This window comes from Aythya ferina (assembly GCF_964211825.1).
Source record: "Aythya ferina genome assembly, chromosome: 13".
Classification (NCBI taxonomy): Eukaryota; Metazoa; Chordata; class Aves; order Anseriformes; family Anatidae; genus Aythya; species Aythya ferina.
The window spans coordinates 17,049,571-17,063,259 of NC_140311.1; the positions used below are offsets into that span (position 1 = coordinate 17,049,571).

At 42.2% G+C, this 13,689-nt stretch overlaps 1 protein-coding gene across 1 annotated transcript in view; it reads right to left on the reverse strand.

Moving 5' to 3' along the window:
• The window catches only part of LOC311444131 (uncharacterized protein), a 99,827-nt gene that overhangs the window by 84,687 nt on the left and 1,451 nt on the right, over positions 1-13,689 (reverse strand). The window contains exon 2 of the mRNA XM_084535032.1: positions 12,980-13,061. Within this exon, the coding sequence (XP_084391158.1) occupies positions 12,980-13,052 (73 nt within the window). The 5' untranslated portion in view covers positions 13,053-13,061. The remainder of the gene's footprint in view (positions 1-12,979; positions 13,062-13,689) is intronic.

A 13,689-nucleotide genomic window follows, 5' to 3' on the forward strand; every position in this document is an offset into this window, starting at 1 on the left:
AGTTCTCAAATGGGCTGTGCAGTTCAAAGCAATGTGCAGTAGCTCCTGAACCTGCCCTGTACCCAGCTGGGATGCAAGTCCAAGCTGTGGCAGAAATCTGAAAGGAGACAGTGCTGGGGTGAAGACGGTGTTTGTGAGAATTTTTCTCTGTGGAGGGCTATTTATTTTTTAATTATTTTTTCCTGAGTATGACAGAAAACGCTGCAGGAGCACAAACTATTTATGAGAGCAGGATTATGTCTGCAAATGTCACAGGATGACAGAGAGGACATTAATGCACTGAATAACAAAGTGGATCAGGGGAAGATAACTGGATTTAGGACAAACATTGCGCATGGAGTATTCAGGATCTCCCCTATCCTCTTTCCATACGAGCTGAAGGGCGTCAGTGCCATTCTCCCATTGAGATAGGTTCTGAGGAGATCACAGCTGGAATCAGTGCATGAGAGCAGCCTGGCCAGTGCTGTCTGAGTATCTCTTCCCATTCTTCCTTTTGGCCCAGGGCATTGGTATGGTCTTTGAATTTCACCTTGGAAAAACAAACAAACACATCGTGCACATGCCAGGCATCCACGTGATTTAGTAGAGAAATACTTTTTGTACTTTTCCTTGTTCTAGGAAACACTTCAGATGCTGACGTAAAACAAAAAGCAAATGAATAAACCCGGTGAATTTTCCTCAGACACCTCAGATTGGGCAGCTCATTACTCAGATGAAGCCTACTTTCCAGGTAGATTCTTACCTCCAACGGACAGGTTCTGCACAGCTAAACACCAAGTTACATTACAGCCTACATCGACTGCCGGGACTTTTCATCTAACAGTATCTATTTTCACAGGTTTTGACAGAAATTGTAAGTCCTACGAAGTTAAGAGTGTTCAAGTTTTGCTTGCTCTAAGAGTCTTAGAGTAAGATTTAAAAAGTCAAAGAAAACTTCAGACAGTCATGCTTTTATCTGTCCCTGAATTTGTTTACTGGAATTCATACGATTAGCCAAATTTTCCAAAATATCTTTATGGCCGTCTCTTCAAATTACAGAACCCTGTGGCCACTGTTGCACTGCAAATGCAGCTGAGAAAAGAACTGCTTTAAGGCCAGCCAAGTTGATATTTCACGTAATCTTTCACAGCGATGAGATCATATTCTACCACCACGCTAATTCTATAATCAAGATAAGTCCTTGCTTTAGAGGGACCATGACTGACACATTCCTTCCTTCTGCCTTAAAGGCACAATCCTGCTGCTCTAGCAATCAAGTGCCTGATGCTTTAGGATTCTGAAACAACTGACAAAATCTATCTTCAGATTTTAGAAAAAGAAATATTTGGTTTACCCTTATATATAAGAATAGGAGAACAAGCTAATTTAATGAATAAAATATCCTTGAAATCCCTGGTCAGATTTTAACTTGTGTAAAGTTAGCTGATCTCCACGCCGGCCCACGCTCCAGTTAACCTTGCACACAGGGCTGCCTCGATGTACAGGAAAGGCTTTCGGAGTGCACACTACCTTAAATTCCTCCAGATAAAGCTCTCCTCAGGCAACCTCTGAAGAATTTATGCTGCAGAATTTATGCACCTTATTTTTGAGTGCTCTAGCTAAACTCACTCAAGCATATTTAGTTTTCAATCTGCAAAAAGGCAAATGTGTTTGTAATTAAGTGAGTCCTTACTTTACTGTATATAAATCAGGAAAAGGGAAAGATATTGTTAAATGAAGACAGCTACCAAAGGAACTATTTTGCTGCCAATTAGGTTCATAAGGAAAAGGCCTTTTCAATAGCTGGTTTCCGTTGTGTCTAACTAGATGCTCTCATTTGTTTTGCAGGGGCCCAAAGATTAGCCCTTCATTAGGGCAAAGTTTAGCGAAATGGCTAATTTAAAACTCATTCCCTTACTCCACAGGTTTTTGTCTTCCTTTTAAGTACGATGATTTGCTAGTAAGTCATTTATCTTCTCTGACAGATACTGCTGTTCAGCTTCTGATCACTCTGGAAAGTGCATACACACACACACAAAAAAAAAAAAAAAAAAAAAAAAAGATTTTTTTTTATGACTTTTAAACAAGAAAAAAAAGTCAGTTTTGTAATGGTGTTGATTCTTCTAACATGTTATCCTACCACAGTAGTTAGCTAGCTATATTCTCCTTGATGCAACCTCCTCCCCCGTTTTATCCATCAATCATAACTAAGCAATCACTCGGCTCAAACAGGCACAGTCACTATTTGACAAGGAAGACAGCCTTCCTAAAAGCACATAAGAAACACCGTGGAAACTCATACAGGTAGACTTGACGTGCAACAAATTTTTCCTTCTGAAAAGGATTAAACAAAAAGCATTGCTAAACGTATCCTTTTTGAGGACAAGTCCAAAACAATAACTCTCACTATTTCTTGCCCTTTTTATTTTTTTTTTTTGGTGTAAACTTTTTTTTTTGTGTGTGTGTGTGTAAACTATGTTTCAGAAGGCTTCAGTAAGGAAGAAAGCAACTACTTCCACAACCACCTCTGAAGGAAGGGAAATGCTACTCTGCTCTAATTAAGTTATACTGCAAGAATTACTTCCACCCTCTCAGACTTGCCCCATCTCACTGCAGCTTCTAATTCACTTCCTGGCTTGAATGGCTAAAATCTAGGTGCTGTGGTAAACCATTCCTTCATTAAATCTACAGAGGCAGTAGCGACAGGCAGGCAGTTCAAAGAAAGATCTTCCTTCAGGGTTGTAGGCATCATTCTAAGTAAACCATGCCATGTCACTGCACTAACAAACACATCCAGTGTTATTCACTAACTCTAAGCTACACAATGTGGCCCTGGATAGCATATAATCGCACGTTACCTCTCTTCTCTGAACTCTGAAACTGAGAGGGTCTGCCTTACCCAAAGGAAAGCTGAGTAGAAACACGCTGATGATGTTTTGCAGCTCTGTGCTATTTGATTAAATCCCCATTTGTGGTGTTCTTTTGCCACCCCTTTTCTCAAGGCTGTATCTCTCACACAGCTGTTGCACATTGGGTTGGGGAATTCACGTGGAGACTCAGGAAAGCAATAGCTTGGCAATTCCAGCGCTGCAAAGGCAAAGCTGAAATGCCTTTATGTAGCACCTGCTGAGGAGACCTTTTACTGCTTTCATAATATGGAACAGGAGTTTGGCCCCAAGGGGAGGATCTCACTATACGCATGCAAAACCCCAGGTTCTGCCTCATTACAGTTATTGGCCTACCAATTAACTCGCTTCCTGTGAGAGCTGGGAGGAAAGCAGTTTGTTCATGAAGATATTCAGACTCTACAGTTGGTGAAGTTTTTTTTTTTTTTACTTTAAGGACTGTTAATGTCCCTAATTGGCAATTGTCACTAGCCATTCCAAACACTTTTCCTAGGCCAGACAAAGCATCACACCCCACTTTTTACAGATGGGCAACCTGAGGCCCAGGACAGGACATCCCACCCCAGCTCTCCAGGCACGGTGTGCAATCTGCCTTCACGCAGCTTCTCTGCTGGCCTGGGTTTCAGGTAACTATTTGTACGTGGCTCTAAATGGGAGTGTCAGAAATACTCATTCCTGAAAATGTTGTGTGTCTGGGAATGTTTCTGGGATGCCCAGTTCTTCGAGAGTTTATTCTAGGTCATTTTAAACGTCCTTCTGGTACCATCATGCAGAATTATCCATTGGTGGTACCATCTGCAACGATCAGATACTTCATTTGTAATAAGACTGGAAAAAACATTAATGTAAAAATGCCTGAGATAAAAATTCCCCTCAAAATAAGCTGTGCAATGCTATTTAACTCGAAGACTCTTTAATACAAGCAGCACCTATGATGTAGCACATACCTACACAGTGTTAAATCACACTACTGCAGTAAAGCTGTTGGTCTTGATTATTTAAAAGCTGATGACCTGTAGGCTTCACTTTCATTAACTGCTGGTATCAGCACATCCCACGGGTCTGATCGGACTGCCCAACGATCCACGTTGCTCATACTACATTCGGCCCCTGCTCCTGGTTCATCAGCCGTAGATAAAAGTTTGGCTCCCACTTTCTGAGCAACAAAGACTTCTCTGCGGTCAACCGATAGTGACGCACGCCAGTTCTCAACAAATCCACACCACTGCCATCAGCACACAGCAGCGCTGCAGCCAAGACGGTGACTGTTTGTTGTGACAAAAGCTGCAGATCGCACCAGTGTTGTAGTTGATTTTGGCATATAATAGAGCTGATGTGTGAGCCGTGGTTTCCAAGCCCACTTGTTCCTTCCCACCCGCCACTTTTCTTCAGGCTTTTCCAGCTCTGCCTGTGGCCCCGTCTCATTCCCTATATCTGTAGCTCCCGTCTGAACTCAAGTCTAGCCTCTGTTCATTCCATGCACCACTGAAATGGGGAATACTATCTAGTCAATCTCTACACCGGAGTTCAACAAGCATGCTTTACAATAAATACAGGCTGGATTATCTTGGATGTGAACCTATAGCTGGGATTTGTATTGCTTACCAGATTAATTAGTCTAGCCAAAATTTTTAATACCATTCTGCTTGCCTCAGAGAGACAGAAAGATAAAGATTTAATTTTTTCTGAATGGGCCATTACAAACTATGAAATTGCTTGCTGTTATCTGCAGCAAAGCTCTTTGTGGTCTAGCTGTATTTGTTCTGCATAATGAACAGAATGCCAGTGGTTTCCATCTACATGCAGCTCTTCACTCAGGGCACTTTACAGACACGGCTGACTACCTTTGCCTGCTACAAACGGAGTAACCAGAGGCAAAGAAAGCTTTAGCGGTCAAAACCCACTTCTGTGGCAGAGTCAGGAATAGAACTTGGAGCTCCTAAGCAGCTCCCAAGGGCCTGTTTTAACCACCACACAGCACCACGCAGGTAGGGTGCAACCACAGGTCGAGCTCTGCTCCAAAGGGAGCGGCTGGCTGCAGCGCCGTCAGCTCCCCTGGAGCTGTCTGCGTGCATGTGTACAAACACATTTCCCTCCCATCCTCTCAGAGCTGCATGGAGGTGGGACTTTTTGTTTTGTTTTAATGTGTCACCCGAGAATAAATGCCTGAGACATTATCTGCCCATTCCAAGAGTTCAGAGAATGTGTATGACATCATGGGCACGGCTCCCCCACTAATCACATTATATGCTGTTTAACTTAACACTGCTCAGCTTTGTCTGATAACGTTGTAAATACCATTTTATTGTAAATTAGATTACACAGACCTTCCCAGAGCTTAGGTCACTTCTTGCGTGAGGTCCTTGTTCTCCCTCCCCTGTACTATCCCAAAGCAAATCGCTTCAGTGTCTAACCCAGGGCATTTCTACAGGAGGAAGCACAAGAAGAAAAGCCTAACCCATTGCCTGTTTCTAAGTCAGCACTGCAGACTGCAGTAAGTGGACAGAAGACTCCATACATCTGTTCTTTTTCTCATTCTTTCCTCAGAATAAAATCAATATTTTTTGTTTTTCTCTTGAAGCTGGCTGGATTTCATTACAATCTTCCTGTGAGGTAGCTTATATTTGAGACCTATCATTTCCTTCTACCAAGCCTAAGCTGAACTATTGCCGTTAGTAGCTGCTGTGTTCTTATCCAGCAACAAAACAAACAAAAAAAAAACAAACAAACAAAAAAAAAAAAAAAAAAAAAAAAAAACCTGGCCTTAAGGTTTCTGGTTTGTTTACAAAAGAAGCTGTAATTTTTCATTTATTTATTTTTGCATTGTGCCTGAGAAGTAGATTATTTTAATTTTCCAAATTTTGACACATTTATTGCCGAAGGAGTTATCTGAAAAGTTTCTAATCTTTTAGAAAACCTCAGCAATGGTATTTCTCAATATTTTTAGACTATTGCATGAGAAGATACTCCTCGTCTTCCTTCCCTCATTTTACCAAGGCCGTAACTACCCATGCTATTAAAGCAGAGGTCAGAGAAGCCAGATTTCTGGGTCTATGCTCAGTTCTGCCTAGCTCTGTGTTTCTGTCCTCGCTACAATCAACACGGTCTCTTGGTGTCAACCTGAATTCTGCTGCACATCCAGAAGCAAACCTCTGAGGCTCGCGATGCCTCAGACAGAGCTATACCAACCCGGGACCAGAAATACCAGCTCCCTACACCGAAAGGAGGCTTTGATTTTGGCTGGTGTTGGAACCAGTTCTCAGGAAGGGTTTAGACCGTGCCTTCCCCACCTCCCATACTTGAGGCAGATAAATCTTATCATAATCAACCGAGAAAGAAAGCATAAGCAAGGCTTATCTTTCCTCAGCACAAATAAGAGACACGAGAGAGTTGCCCGTGCTTGTTGCTCAGGGCCCAACACGTCCTTAGGACAGCTTTCCTGCAAAATATGGTCTTAAGGAGTGCTAGCAGCTCGCAAAGGGAATGCAACACAGCCCAGGTGACTGCTCAGACCAAAGCAAAGCTAACACAAGTGCTAGCAAGACACCAGTTAACTCCACTAAAGATAGATTCTCACGTCCTTGAGCGAGCCACCTGCTTTTTGCTTTCCCACATGTTCCCATCTGGAGAAAGGCCACAGCAATGCTATACAAACAGCGAAGGATGCTGTAAAATAAACATTTTGGGATCCTGCATGAAACTCAATCTGTGATTACTATATAGTGCAGTTGTGTAAGGACAATGCTATAAAAACTGGATCCTATTAACTCCTGATTTCGCATGACATTTGAATGAAACTCACATTACAAAACTCAAGTGGCTGTCCTGAAAAGAAACACTTCTCATCCTGAAGAAAGTTAATGCACATTTCAAAGGGTGTCCATCAGATGCAAGCAAGTCTGTGCTCCCTTAGATAGCTTCTTCCTATCCATTGGCCACTGGCAGAATTTATCAAAAATGTGTCTTTACAGTGGTTTTCATAGCCAGTTAATTCCATTCTTCACAGACACATAGCGAGGAAGCAGTGTGACTTGCGGGGCAGCTGGCTGCTGGATCTCCAAAGTCTCATACAATGCAACGTTACTCGAGTCAACTTTGTGAAGTACCTGGCTCTTTTCCTGACAGCAGGTGTGTTATGCTGGATTTTAGTTAACTGATTCACTGAAGAACAAACCAATTAAAGTATAGAGGACTTATATACAGAAAAGAGTAATTACAAAATAATAAGCAAATCAGGCTATTCACTTTTTTTTTTTTTTTTTTTAAGTTTCTATGTGTCTCATAAGCATACAGCCCACTACTATAAGAATCAACTTGAGTAATGTCACTCATGTGAACCATCAGCAGTGAGGCTGAGAAGTTTCAGTCATCACAAGTGCCATAACCATGGCCTATTAGCATATTTAGGTATTTATTTATTTTTGCCCTTTTCTGTCCCTCTGTTCACTTCAGGCTATCCCATAAAAAACATAGTCACCCAGTTCTAGAATAACTTCCAGCACAGACTTCCTGACCCCACCCCACATACTAATGCATTCCAGTTTTAGTTCTGCAGGGAGAGAACAAGTGTCACTGTCCTCAAAGACACACACAGAAAAGTTCAGCTACAGGACCAAAGATCCCAAAGCAATTTGACCACAGACAAATACAGAACTCTGTTCCAATTTGTAAATCTGCACTGCAGTCGCAGGACAAAGTTCACAGAAACAAGAGCTTGAGGAGGTATTTAGAAAACACTTCCAGGCGATAAGGCAAGAAAGCTCAATGAATCTTTGTATCTATGTTAAATACACAAAGCTACAGCCCTTTAGCAAGGAGAATGAACTTGAGGCAGCAGCACAGATAAAAATAACAAACTGATATGAGGAATTAACTGATAATCCCTACAGGTACCACAAGGGAAATGACCAGACTATTAGCTATGGCATGAACTCAAGCTCATAAATGAACCTCGCTGTAAGAAGAGAGAAAGAGAGAAAAGGCGACATCATGGCTGGTGAAAACATCGTAGCCAAGAGAAAAAGATGTTCAGCATCAGAGATGTAGGGAGCTCCCCAGAGGGCTCAGAACAGCGTCTGTGATGTGCCTATTGCTGTTTCATATTCCATAAACTATGTGGAAATGCTGCAGGCAGGTTGCTGATGATACAAAGTCATTCCCAAAAATGAAACCTAAAATGTATTCAGTGAGTGGGTGTTAAAATAGTAAATTTAATTCAAAGTTCATAAATGAAAAATAATGCATGAGGAAAGAGCCAGCCTCACTGTTCTTTAGATCAGTTATTGCCACTTCTGAAAGAGATCCTGGAGAAGTGGATAGTTCTCTGAAGAGATTGGCAGGGTGTTAGAATCTAGGAAAAAGACATCTCATTAGGAATTTTTTGGAGAACAAAGCAGAAAATGTCATTATTCCTCTGAATATACCCATGGTACGCCCACCTCTCCAACACTGAGCAGAGTTTCAGTAATTGTGGAAATACATAGCTACAGAATGGACAAGAATAATGGTGCTCCAAAGCTGCAGGTGATGTTGGGAAGCCTTAGCGTAGGGAAAACTTAAGCAAGCCGGAGCCTTTCAGCTTGGAAAACAAGAATAACAATGAAGTTCTAGACAAGCTGTTACAGCATGGAAAAGGTAAACAACAATGATTATTTAAAAACAGTCTTAACAGGAAAAAAAAATAGGGCATCAACTCAAGCTGGCAGGCAGCAAGCAGGTTCAAAAGCAAACAAAAGGAAATTCATTTTCACACAATACCTAATGATGTTGTGGAACTCACTGCCACGGGATGTCATGGCAGCCAAAATCACAAGTGGGTTTCAAAAAAACTGATTAGACAATTTTATGGAAAAAGGTCCATCAAGGAGAATCAAAAACAATGATACAGCTACAGACTCCAGCTCAGGAAGGGTGCCTACACCAGAACGCGCTGGAAGCTGGGAGGCTTTGCCAAAGGAAGTATCACTCCATCCTCATCCTGTTTTCCATACTCTTTCCATACACAAGTTATTAGCCATTATCAAGAAGCAGGATATGGGGCTAGACAGACTTTTGCTGTGACTCTTTTATATTTGACCAATACCAACTGATACAGATAGAGACATACACGCCCCCATGGCCATGGACAATTCTGTAAAAATTTGATATAGTTAACAGACACACATGTCAGAATAACATAATACATGACATTTTTCACTGGAGTAGGACTAGAACTGGCTTTTGTGTTTCCATAGGTATGTTCTGAGTCTATGCTTTCCAGAGAGGAGTTACGACATTATCCTTTTTATTACCTAACTACAGCAAGAGACGGATCCAGTAGAAAGAACTAGCTCCATATTTCACCTGTAAGCCACAAAACAATTTACATCCTGCTGACTGAGAGCTTCTCAGCCTACAACAAAGAAGTACTGAGGTACTGAAGTGCCTATCAAGTCTGTTGATCACAACTGTGCTGCACAGGTGCTTCAAAACACAGATTACAGCTTTAAGTCCCACTCTAGGTCTAGGATATAATTTGAAGTCACAGTAAGGCTCCAACACAACAAAGTGAAGCAGTCCTTTAAGATGTTGTTCCTTACAGACTTCAGCATCCTGAACACACTTTGCAACTTGAATGGCCTCCTTATCTTCTGCTTCTCCAGCAGTGAAAACAGAAAAGGAAGTGACTCACTGCTAAATGGGCGACCCCCACCCCTTAGCAGCCACGACAAACATGCTGTAACAGATTATTTACCACCCTTAATTGTTTCCTAAACCATGCTTTAAAAAAAATAGATGATAACAAAAGGATTTTACCAAGATACCCTTCTTCTAACTTCTGTCATATTCCTTGGTTCAACTGGTCTGGGAAGGACATGCTGCTGTCTTGGCATGAAATTACAGTCCAGACTACAATGTAAAAGGTACGTGCAAGATACGACCACCGTGGACAGAAAACTTGTGCATCAGTCAGTGGCTACGTGGCAAGCTGCACTGGCATTGTAATACACGGAGTGGCACAACTACACAGGCAAGTTTCTTCTGGTACACTTGGCCAAAAGCAGAAGCCTAACAACTCAGCAGTCCTATAATTCCAACACTAATCCCAAGAAAAAGTTCCAATTGGAAACTACTGTGATATGCACCACTTTCCCCCAGTTAAGATTCCCCCTCTGTTCCTGACACAGCCTCTAGTACTGGGAAATGTATCAGTATGAATAATTCCAGTCAGGAACCAAACCTGTGACAAGGAAAGGTGTAATTTTTCAGGGTGAATAAACCCCTTCAGTTTTCAAAATGGGAAAGAACCAAGGCAGAATTGCATAACTGAGTATCAACAAAGCGCTGACGTTCCTTTACACATCCATGTACATAACTTGCTCCCCTATACAGGACTATAGAGAGCTGACTTAGACACAGGAATTCATGCTAAGGGGGTTCTCGTGAGTCAGCAGTGAGCCAGAAAAACTCTGCTTCCTACTTACTGATTCATATTGGGATTACTAAAAGCAGCAGATCCACGTCTGACACTGAAATAAACAGTAACTGGAGAAGGTGGGATTTCCCCCTTTGAAAAACACATCATTCATTTAGGCACCTGATCCCAAGACCAAGGCAGGCAAGTCTGGAGCTTTATCTCCAGACCTGCACTTTAATATGCCACCAATTCTAGACTTGCTGCAAAAATATATACATACTTCTATATATTGACTGAAATCCAGCTGTTTCATTCATGCTGCCTTCCATTACAAACCTTTCCAAAAGAGAAAGCAGTGATGTTTGTAACACACTTCTTAATGCAGTATCTGGCACAAACCGGGCCTACGCTGGGTTTAGGGCCTGGAAGTGCTACTACAAACGATAACAATAACACGAGCTTAAGTAAAAACAACCAAAGATAAAGACCAATAAACCATCCTTCACCCCCCTTAAGAAAATTTGTTTATTCACCCCCTCACAAAGGTGGTTGCCCTGTTTATCTGCCAGGGAACTTCAGACATTCCTTCCATGTGCAGCGCAGATGGTCGCCACACAACAAAAGGCAGAAGGGCTCCCTGCACACACAGAGTGGACGTGTCTGGTTTCTGGATAGACAGATGCCTGGCTGGAGCTACTGCTCCAGCAGGGCTGCTGTGCACTCAAAATCTCCCGAAAATACAGAAAATCATCAATATCCTTTGAAAACATCTCTTAGTGGAAAATGAGATTGTCTGGGAAAGCATAGATGCACAGTGACCTTGGTTGTAAGTCTTAATTCATTAGTGTGCATAAATTGTTTTGAGATCCTGCGGTGGGATGTGCTAGGGAAGCAGAATAATTATTCTAAAGTACAAGGCTCTGCTTTTTTCCTTTATCCTCAGATATTCTTCATGTCTGATTTTTGACTTATGGCCATTGTTACTTCAATTTATTTTTATTTTTAGCTATCCTGACCTTTTCTTGACCAAATGGAATTGCCCCAGGCAGAGGATGTGCAGTATCTAGGTTTGCTCATTGCATTTGTTTGTCTTACTCTTTTCTAATTAATTTACTGCTTTGCCCCCAGTCCTGCTCTTCCTATCATTTTATAGCAAGATATCAAATGCAGCTGCTCACTGCAAATAGTAATTATTTTGCAAATAAATGCCATCAGTATTTTTACTACCTTGCTACACATCAATCACAGTGTATGGGAAAGGGCCTGCAACGTTCACGTGTGCCAGCTGAGAATAAATATCATTGGTAGTTCTTCCGTGAATTGAAATACAAGATAGTCTGGCAATAACCATTTCAATTACCAAGGTAGACAATACAAGCTTTAATCAACGAGTAAGCCAGGTGAACTGCATAAACTATAACACAGCAGAGCAGAAAATTAGTTCTGTAACACATCACACTTTGTGTCGCAAATTGTGTAAAAGTGTCTATCCTCATTCAAGAAATTGCTGAGTGCATACCTGTTTTCTATCTGATATAGGAGAAAATACCTAAAAACATTTCTTTTTCCAAAGAATTTATTCTAGCTTTGAGTATTCAAAATACATACCTTTTATTCTTCAAACAATACAGGGCACAACTCTCTCTGCTCTTTCCTCAGCTTAGTAAAAATGTAAACAAACCAGGAAATTAAAGACAAAAAAGAAAAGAGAAAGCTACCTTTTCTGCATCCTGTTGTGCCTAAATAGAACATTTTGTACCAGCCCATACAACTTCTCAATAAAACGTATTGCGGACACTTCAAAAGCTGGCCATAATCATGGAGAGTTAAGTGAGGAATGTCAGCTTGGATGAGGGATTTCTCTGCTTTTGTTATACATTATTTAAGTATGGAGATTTGTGTTTTGTTTTGTTTTTACTTTATCTTGGATTTTACTGTAATGTAGTTTAAATCTTACTCTTTTTTTTTTTTTTTTTTTTTTTTTTCAGTTTCCTAAGTATTCCTATAAGTGATTGTATGGATTTGGGCTTAAGGATACTGTAACAGATCCAGAGCCTGTTGAAGTCAGTGGCAGAAGCCTCCACATGGTTTACTTAGTCCTTTAATAAGAAATTGTCTTTTTCTCTCTCTTCTTAATACTCCTATGATCTACCTTCAGACATATTTAGGAATGAGGTGAAATCCTGGTCTCTATGAATCCAGAGGCAAAACTCACTCACTTAATTCAGCAAGCCCACGTTTTACAGAAGAGCGTATTTGATTGTACTGGGATCATTCACATTATACGAATTTCATGCATTAAATTCACAGCATTAACAGGATTATGACCTTAGCAGTTACTCAGATTTGGGGTGTTCCTCCTCGGGCTTCTCTCATTTTCGGCAGGCAAAGTTTGTTTCCTTCAGTTACCCAACCACACCTGAATCTTCATATAAATAACACAGACATAAAAACACCATCTTTGCTATGGGATGCCTGAACTCCACAGACAGTGGTATCCCCATGTAACCATACATGACAAATAGCCAGCAAACACACTTGTGCAGATTTTACTACCTCAGGAACAGACTACGTTTTAAAAACACCCATGGTTTTAGGCTTCACATGTCAAGTTCTGCATCAACTACACCCCTTTTACAGCCGCAGCTCTGACAGGAACAAACACCCCCATCTCGCACTTAAAAACCAGATCCCTCACCCGCTGCAGATGCACGTGTGGATACTCCATGTCGTAATATCACAATTTTCTTCACATCCTCACAACAGAGCATTGCCCGGGCCTGTGGGGGAAAGGGGGATGCATGTTATGGTCATTCCAACCCTCCCTCTGCCTTGGGATAGATGTGGGGAGAAGCGTCCCACTGCAGGGGGGCTTAGGGGTGAAAACCCTTCAAAGGAGAGACTTGATGAGAGGAAGCCCATGAGGGCACAGATCCCACTGAGGGGAAACCTGTCGAGGGGAGAGACTTGATGAGGGGAGACCCATGAGGGGAACCCTGCTCCTCTGGAGGGGAGCTACTTGCAGAGCCTCTGAGAGGTGGAAGACTTGCTGAGGGGACACCCGCTGTAGGGGAGACCTGTGAGGGGACAGCCAGGCTGAGCAGAAACCTGCTGAGAGGAGCTCCCCGAGGAGGGGTAAGTCACCCTGAGGGAAGCTGCCTGCCAGAACAGGAGACCAGAGAGGGGAGATCCATGAGGGGAAGGACGAGCGGAGGTGACAGACCTACCGAGGGGAACGCCACTGAGGGGTGTCCCCTCCTGAGGGGAGCTGCCCGCCAAAACGCGTGACCCACTGAGGGGGCACCCATGAGGGGCAGGACCCGCTGAGGCACAACAAACCCACAGAGGAGCGAGTCCTGAGGGGAGCTACCTGCCGAAGGGGCAGATCCCTGAGCTGTGAGGCCCCTT